Source organism: Gossypium arboreum, chromosome 2, assembly GCF_025698485.1.
Source record: "Gossypium arboreum isolate Shixiya-1 chromosome 2, ASM2569848v2, whole genome shotgun sequence".
Taxonomy (NCBI): Eukaryota; Viridiplantae; Streptophyta; class Magnoliopsida; order Malvales; family Malvaceae; genus Gossypium; species Gossypium arboreum.
Window position 1 is genome coordinate 99,431,895 of NC_069071.1, and position 9,140 is coordinate 99,441,034.

General features: G+C 35.7%; 1 protein-coding gene across 1 annotated transcript; it reads right to left on the bottom strand.

Moving 5' to 3' along the window:
• Positions 1-1,240: 1,240 nt before the first annotated feature.
• On the bottom strand, positions 1,241-4,872 carry LOC108466922 (triosephosphate isomerase, chloroplastic-like). Its single transcript, XM_017767296.2, has 9 exons — positions 4,585-4,872; positions 4,208-4,234; positions 3,510-3,579; positions 3,082-3,205; positions 2,401-2,485; positions 2,157-2,289; positions 1,853-2,026; positions 1,661-1,743; positions 1,241-1,524 (listed from the first exon to the last, which is right to left on the bottom strand). Exons 1-9 carry the CDS (start codon positions 4,753-4,755, stop codon positions 1,468-1,470), a joined length of 924 nt encoding a protein of 307 aa, XP_017622785.1. The 5' UTR covers positions 4,756-4,872; the 3' UTR covers positions 1,241-1,467.
• Between the last annotated feature and the right edge of the window lie 4,268 nt (positions 4,873-9,140).

A 9,140-nucleotide genomic window follows, 5' to 3' on the forward strand; every position in this document is an offset into this window, starting at 1 on the left:
TTATTTATCATTTAACAGAATTAATAATATTTTTAAATTTTGCAAATGAAATGTTTTGTTGAATATAGTTGAACTGCAAACTAAAATTTAATGTAAGGATTGGCCCTCACAAAAGTAACCTCGAAGCTTATGTTGTTTGGGTTCATAGGAAAAAGAAAAATCCTGAAATGAGTTGAGTGTTAGTTTTATTGTAATTGATCAAGGTTTAGGTACTATTGCGTGTACTATCTTCTCCCAAGCAAACCAAATCCTGCATCCTGGGCTTGAATGAAAGGCAAGGAAACCTTTTTACTAATGAAGTTGTGGAATTGAAATCACTTACGACTTGTTAATGTGTCTAAAGACAAGTTACCTGTTAACTTATGAATCAAGCAGTGGTAATCATTAGTCAAGTTGATCAAACTAACAATGATGATAAAAACATAAGACCAGACAAAAGCACTGTCAAGTTTTGTTTTCTTCCAAGTTCAAGGACAAAAACACACTTTATCACCTGTCTGTCTGGTCCCAAAGCCTTAAGCCATTTTGAGTTCAGTTTTGTTTTTGACAAGTTGGAGTCAAACTCATTTGACAGAGGTATTTGTTTACTTAACTTCCAAATCAAGGCCAATTCAAAAGTGGCACCCTCCAAATTCAACGTTTATTTCCTATCCTTTATCTGGGAAAAGAATCCCAGTGTTAAGTTTGCATCTGTGGCCCAAATGAAACGTCGTTTTCATATTTTGAAGCCTTTGTATAGGGTTTTAGAGTCATGTCATGAGACACGAGCTGTTTGTCTTTAAGCCTTTGATGTCAGCAACATCCAATCAATCTAACCTACCGGTGGCCAAGTGGTCCAGTGTTTTATTAACCCATCAATATTCATCCCAACTGCTCCTATCCTTACCTCTCAAAACAAATTTCTTCCTGTTTTAAGCCTTTGTGATCATAACATGACTAAATTTGGGATATATCCTCCAAAAATTCTCCCGAGTATCAGATACATACACGCATCCAACACCAACACAGGTTACAACATAACAATAAATGGTCATTGAGGTTTCGGTAGTCATAATCGAGTCACAAATTCCCTGTAATTTCCCAGTATTTCCATCTTTCTCGAGACTAGATTTCGATATCATATGTTGCAGAAAAAAGGGCAACTTTCCCTGGGTTCAATCCAGAATTCCAAACCACCAAATGAGTAAACGAAGTTTAGATTAGCAAATGAGAATCAAACAGTAAGCGGGCACTCTTATCATTATCAGTGAATTAGCTATATATATTTCCCACAGCAGTTTAAAGAAATTGAACTATAGCACATGAGAACCAACATACTTTTTCCTGTTATTTTGGGGAAAAGGAACTCAATAAGCAATCAAAACCCCACTGGATAACACTGGAACTCATACATCACCATGAAGCTTCAACCTGAAACAGCTTCTCTTCGTCCTTTTATTCATTTACCAGAATCCACCTTACATATATTTAAGCAACAACCTTTTTGGTTGTTACAGAGTTGACAATTGTAGCAAACTCAGGCCCCTGCACCATCAAGATTAGAATGAAATCATCAGCACTGCCCCAGTTGATTGATATTCGGTATCCTGACCACTCTTCTAACTAGACAGTTGCATTTGATCAATACCATTATGAAACAGAGTGATTAGTGGGAATATACCTTCAAAGAAGCACCACCAACAAGAAATCCATCAATATCTTCTTCTTTTGCAAGCTCACCACAGTTGCTTCCATTCACGGACCCTGCAAAAGAGATGTAGAGTCATTATTTTGCGCTTTTACATGCCACTTGTATGGGAATGGCATGATAATTTAAACAAAACATAGAAGAATGACATAGCATCCAAGCTACCTCCATATATGATACGCGTTTTAGATGCCACTTCCTCAGAAACATTCTTTTTAAGCCAATCACGGACAGCTACATGTACCTCCTGAGCTTGCTGGGGTGTAGCAACCTTACCAGTCCCAATGGCCCATACTGGCTCATAAGCAATAACTATATTGTCCCAACCGGGTACAACATCTGCAAATGATGGAATCATTGGGATTAGGTCACAGCGCTTCCATCTTCAGTCTTTGCAAGATAGCCTAGAATGATATTTCATGAGGAAAGAAAGTCACAGAAACCAAAAAGTGTAACCCAAGCAAAATACCAGCAAAAGCCTTCAGTTGCTGGAAGCATACATCAAAAGTTTTCCCTGCTTCTCTTTCTTCTAATAGTTCACCGATACAAGCTATCACTCCAAGACCCTCATTTAGAGCATAAGCAGCTTTCTTTCCTATAAACTGGAGAAAATAAATCTTCAGTCAGTACTAAATACTTTAATATTTTGCATTTATAACCACAAACAACTATGCCCTCCAACCTTTGAAGAACAAAAGCGCCAAAACTTTTACCTGATCATCTTCACCAATAACATGTCTGCGTTCAGAATGCCCAAGAATGACCCATTTGCAGCCAATATCTTTCAGTTGCTCCACACTGCAGGAAGAATCAGATGAATCATATAAAAGACAGAATACAATAACTCAACCAAGCCAGCTGACATGTGTAGGACCAAATACCCACAACTGCTAAAAATTGAAGGTCAGCAAACAGCTTCCACTATGTTTTCGAAACTGATCAAATAGAAAAACAGATGCTAAGTTGTCTGAATCTTAGGATCTTATCAACACTACCACACCTTGCGCCAAGCAATGGATTGAGAAAGAGATACAAGACAGGAACAGACACTTCTGTGTTAGTTTTCCCATGAATCAATAGAAGTAGCTGCACTAAGGGAGATAAAATGCATGCTTAACAATGATCTGAAGTCTGAACTAAATAATTTGAAATTTATCCACCAGCAAAAACAAATATTCCACTAGTATCAAGGCAACAAATTAAACTCATTGGGACATCATAGGAAGTAATTGAAGTCCTGAATATTTTTAAACATGTTTCTAATGGTAGGCTAAATGAAAAAATGATGCAGTTTTATATTCCCAAGAAGGGTAAAAAGCCAATATTACTATGTTAAAGGCTCCAAAATTATGAAGAATTAACATGTTTTGTGCACAAAGCCAAGGTTAGCTAACCTGATTTCTCCCGTGAAAGCCCCACCTTTTCCAACCCAAGAGTTCTGAGCAGATACCTCAATCCGATCAGTTAATGAAGAAGTCACCTGATCAAGATAGACAAAGGGAGGTGCCACAACAACATCTGTTCAACAAACGGGGATATCAGAAATCTTCATAATATTTAACATGATATCAGTGAACCTAATGAATATAAAACTACATGGCATCTAAAATGCAATAAGCAAGTCTAGTTAAAAGAATCAAGAAACATCATACAAATTGCTTCCAAGAAAGCACAAGTAGCATTTGTCTAGGAGTAGTAAGGCATATGAACAATGATAAAAAGTTTGCAAATCTTTTAGCCATGAGCCAATATAAACCCCAAGCCTAGTTCCACAATAGATTTAACATCGCACATGGATTGAAAAATAAAGGCTGTAAATTACCAACATCACTCTCCAACTTTGCGCTGTTCAGGTCAGAAACAAGCTTCGTGGTGGAGTCTTTTGTTCCATTCTACAAGAACAAAATGCACGTCATCAGTAAGGGAAAATAAACAAGAGAATGAATGTCATAGATAGGCAACTGTTGCTGCATACGAATAGAGCCCAACAATTACAGTGTGAAATCATACTGACAGGAAAAAAACACAAAAAATATAATAACGAAATGAGTTAAGTGCATGACGATCTCAAAGAACCTCAATATACAAAGAGACAGGTTTAATCCATTGGAAGATGTACAAAATTAACAATAAAAACAGAGCATTTTGATATACAGTAATAGAATGGCAAAAATTAAAATGAGGAGAGGGAGCGAAAAGAAAAGAAATCTGAACCGACATGAAAACACAACACTTGATTCAAAATTGCAAAAGTCTACACAGCTAGGGACACAACAAACTTAAGAGACAAGTATTAGCTTGGAAGAAGATTCCACATCAATAAACTTTAAAGGAAGACCAAAAACCAAACCGAAAAAACACTTCAAAAGTGTTGGTCCGGTAACACGTAGGTACTAACAAACATAAAACAGAGCCACGCATGATATTTGACACAAACCACTGAGATTGGAAGCACACCAAGAATGGACATAGAGATTAGAGAACATAGACAACATAATATCTGAGATAAAGGGTTCTTACACATTTCCAGTTACCCCCAACAAAGAACTGCAAGTAAAAGGAAAAAGATTCATTAATAAACACCGAGAAAGAGGAAAAAAGGACTATTATTAAATCTACTACCGCAGAAGTCAAACTGCATTTAGAAGCACCTAAGGAGAAAGAAACTAAATAGTTTATCCCACCCTTTCTAGTTTCAATAGCAATCCATCTATATTACATTTAACTCCTCAAATTGCTGTCAAGAGTCAATCAAACACCAATTCAGTTGAAAAATGACTGAAAAAATCATTGTTTACCGTTTCAACTAAAACATCATAGGAGTCTTCTTATACGTTATACATTTAATTTCCTGAAAACGGAAGAAAGATTTACATAAAAAAAATAGTGGAGGATACCTTCCCAGAGCCGGACATGGCAATAACAGCTCTGCAAGGTTTGGGAGAAGAAGGGAGACGGGCTTGAGAGCTGAAGTGTTGAAGGAAAGATTGACATGGTGCATTGTGTAAGTTGGGAGATGATCGGCGAAGCCCACTGAAGTGAGGGCAATATGTAGATACCATTGACATATCTAATCGGAGCTGTTTCTTGAGTTCTTCGGTGGTGCTGGGTGTAGGTGAGGCGAGGAACTTTTGCTGGGTTTAATTTTATGTGTTAAAGTCGCAGGGTTGTCAAGAATGGAGATAATATGCACTCACGCGCCTTCCATAGTGTCAAAGGCACGCTCCAGCAGGAGGTTGTTGGTATGGGGCTAGTTTTTAAAAGTGTTAATTTATTCAAATATGTTAGAAAAAAAATTGAGAAAGTAGGTTGATTTTGTAAAATTTTAATGATCTATGTTATTTTTTTCTTTGAAAACACGTATTATAAGGAGCTTTTTCAGTGTCGCATTAGTGAAAATGTGTCATGTAAGATGTGTTTGAGAAAAGAAAAAAATGCCTCTTAAATTATTTTTTCTTTTTTTTTTTTTGTGGTTGAAATTTAAAAGTTTGCAAATTTATTTTTGTCCGTGTTTAAGATAGACTTGGTTATAGTTTTAAAGAATATTTGAATTTACAGTAGTGTCGAAGAGCTGAGTGACCTACAAATTTCATTTGCCATGTGAGTATGGAGCCATCACTTGGGAAGTCAGATCACTTTACAACTCAAAGTCCCAGTTGACAGTGATTATACGGTCTGAGGTTGAAGCGTAACTAAGGCTTCAAGTTTACAAAGGTTATGCTGTATTGGGGTGACCCCATTATTATAACCTGTGACAACATTGGGGTGTAACAAGTTATACTAACAAAGTCACTACCTTTGGTGGTGGAGGACAACACGAATTACTTAATTATACTATAGGGCCCCATGTGTTTTCTTTCCTCGCACTTATGTTTTGAGTTTTATAAAGAAGCATACTCTTTTGATGAGAAGACTCGTTGTTGTGCCCGCATTAGCACAATTAACTACGACCCCTTTATGCTCCACCCCTTGACAGCATAACCTTTGTAAGCTTGAAGCCTTAGTTACACTTCAACCCGAGACGGTATAATCACCACAAACTTGGACCTCGAGTTGCAAAGTGTTCTTAGACGATGGCGTCATACTCACACAACAGGTAAATTTGTAGGGTACCAAGCTCCACAGCACCACTATGAACCCAAACACAACTTAAAACTATAACTACTTCTCCCTCAAAGCGAGAGAGAAAATAAATCTTTAAACTTGAGTATTTCAACACGCAACAAGAAGAAGAAACAATTTAGAGGAGATTGAGATGTGGTGAGTAGAGGATGAAGAATGATTGTTTATATAAGGGATGGGCGGGGTGTGAAAGGAAAAAAATTTATCTCAGGAATCCTAAGTTATAGGGCTCAAAAACAATAAACGTTTCTCTCTGGCCATTTCAACCACAAAACTTAATTGCTTCTGAGCCCCTACAACCTGGGATTCCCGGGATAAACTTGATCAAGTAAAATATAGAAATCACATATGTAGAATTCACACGCCAAAGTTAATATTAATTATTGAAGTGTAGAAGAGCTAATTAAAACACTAACTCATTGGAACAATGGAAATGTACAAGTGTATACAATCGCAATAAGTCATAAAGTAACAAGTAAATGTCGAGTTATCGTACCCACAGGGATTGTGAAAAGAATTATTTATGAATGCAATTTAAAACACTCTGGTGAAGAAAAATATTTTGATTTGAAAAGGTGATTAAAAACTAAAATTTTAACAAAGTAAAACAAATAACGTAAAATAAAGTTCATATGCACGATTTCAAAAAGATTATTTTAATCAATATGACATAATTGTGCTAGATTAATTACATTTCTTAACTTAGGATTATAAAACTCTTGTTTATGTTATTACGAATAAATTCACGGCAAGTCGATAATTTGCTAACTTATGAACATACTTACCTACCAAAATTCATTTATCTCTTGACTATATCTCTATGTCAATTCAACCGATTAAACAGATTTTAATAAACAAATATGTTAATGCACATACAAACTAATGAAATTAAAATAATCTCTTGTACATATCTCTATACCAATTCAAACAATTAATTCAATCTCATAAGCATATAAAAGATTACGTAAGATAACAATGTATTTCTACCTTGAAACAGTTTAATCATAATAATCTTGCAAGTTATGCAAGGCAAATGTATCGCTAGATACCATTGCTAATTTAACCCTCAGCTACCTTAGATGGTTAAACATGCACTGATTAAGTATGGTGTCAATTAATTACAATTCAATCCGTTTAAATAATTAATTCATTAGTTACCTTACAATTGTAATGCAAGTACCTTACAATTGTAATGCAAGAATAACTTAGTCATGGTTTTACTTAATCAAACATCTTACCGAGGCCCATAACAACACAAACACAATTTTAATAAATTAAGTAGATGAAATGCAATCAACCTAACACGAAATAAATTTAAGCCATATTAATTAAATTAAACATTTCAACATCATAAATATTCATAGACATGTTCATCATAATAACAACAAAAATTAAAAGGATAGGGAACAAGAATCAAATCAGGTGTTTTTTCGTGGCTTGATTGGTTTGCTCCACTCTTCATTTTCCACTTGTTCTTGTCGAACCGAGGCTGCTACGAACACTTTAATGCTCTCCAAATGGTGGATGAATGACTCTTTTTCAAGAGGTGAAATCGGCAAGAGAATAAAGAAAATGGATGGGAAATGAAGAGAGAAAATTGAGAGAGAAGAGAAGAGATGAGAAAAGTTGAGGTGTGTTTGAAATAAAAAGCCAATGGGGTTTTTATAGGTTGAGAGGGCTGCTAAAAATAGCCAAAATCAGCAGCTAAAGATCCCTCCCATGGCCGACCACACATGTGGTGTAACTTCCTTAACCCGTATCCGTCGCCGGAATAGGGCTACAAGGCATTACCGATCAATTACATCATAAAACATATATTTCTCATACATGAATCCATTATCACATAAACATTAATCAAACGTAATCACATTGTCCCTTATAAGGCTCTACGATACCTTAAAACATGTTTGGAAGAGGTTCGGGACTAAACCAATAACATTTGAAAACTTTGGAAAACTTAGAAAATTTTCATGTATACAGGGTTCACACACCCGTGTGAGCAGGCCGTGTGCCTCACACGATCACCAAATATTCCCGTGTCACAGGCCGTGTGGAAACAGGGCATACATATTGACTTGCATCACACAGCCGGAGACACGCTCGTGTGCTCATCCGTATGGCACGAAAATAGGCTTAATTTAAGCCATTATTCCACCTATCATTCATGTACTTATAAGCATTCATTTGACATCATTTTCTCATACAATAAGCAACCAAAAAATGATCATTTCATGCACATTTTATGCTACTTAAATTCCATCCATTTCATTACTCAAATCCATAATAAAAAAACATGCTAAAACAATAAGTCATAACCTTAACTTCTATATGTATTTTCTCACCATCCTATTAACTATTTCATGACTCAAAACATATCAATTCATCATCTTAAAACCAATTCACAACATGTCATTTCTCAACCATGACTCATTATTGATAATTAGCCAAAATCAATTAACCATCTATCAAACACATGAATCCATACTAATCTTGCCAAAACATAAGACATTATATGCATTATATATCACTTACCAAACTCATAAATCTTGCCAACTCAAATGGCCAAATACACACCAACCTTTACATCATATACAAGCCAAGTCTCATGGTTATATCATAACTCAAAACTTATCATCATATCACTCGTCTATACATGCCATATACCACATTTACAAAGCATCCAAAAGTACCAACAAGTAGTCGATAGTATGATGACGATTCCTGATGATCCCCGATGCCCGAGCTAGCTTTTATAATCTATAAAAGTAAGGAAAGAATACACAAAGTAAGCTTTAAAAAACTCAGTAAGCGATATATAAATAAAACTACCACCTAAATCAACATCATTACCATCAATAGACAAACTATGAGTAAGCACATATAAATTCACAAACCTTTCTCATTGAACACATATTCAATATCATGATTGAATTCATCAAATACTTTCATTTTCACTACTTGTATGAATCTCGTACGTACATGAGTCACTTAACTCATTCACACATTCTTTCTCGACTTGATTTGCCCGTTGAACCCTTCGGAATTGTTAAGGACACTCGGAAATCACACATAGCTCGTACAATGCCATATCTCAGATATGGTCTTACTTGTTATCACATATCGATGCCAATGTCTCAGACATGGTCTTACACGTAATCTCAATACAATGCCAATGTCCCAGACATGGTCTCACATGTAAATACATCTCGGTAATCCTAATGTCATGACATTCGTATCCTATACTATTCCTAAGGTTTGTAGGGACTTTCGGATATTGTAACTTCGTTGATTCTTGCTCGTATTTGCTCATTCAACATTCATGGCTATGCAA

Excerpts from the sequence above, each read along its gene's own strand:
- LOC108466922 (XM_017767296.2), bottom strand. The coding sequence starts at position 4,755 with ATGTCAATGGTATCTACATATTGCCCTCACTTCAGTGGGCTTCGCCGA. Across the intron at positions 3,206-3,509 it reads AAAGTTGGAGAGTGATGTTG|ATGTTGTTGTGGCACCTCCC; the intron begins GTAATTTACAGC and ends TTTGTTGAACAG. Across the intron at positions 2,290-2,400 it reads TTATTGGTGAAGATGATCAG|TTTATAGGAAAGAAAGCTGC; the intron begins GTAAAAGTTTTG and ends TATTTTCTCCAG.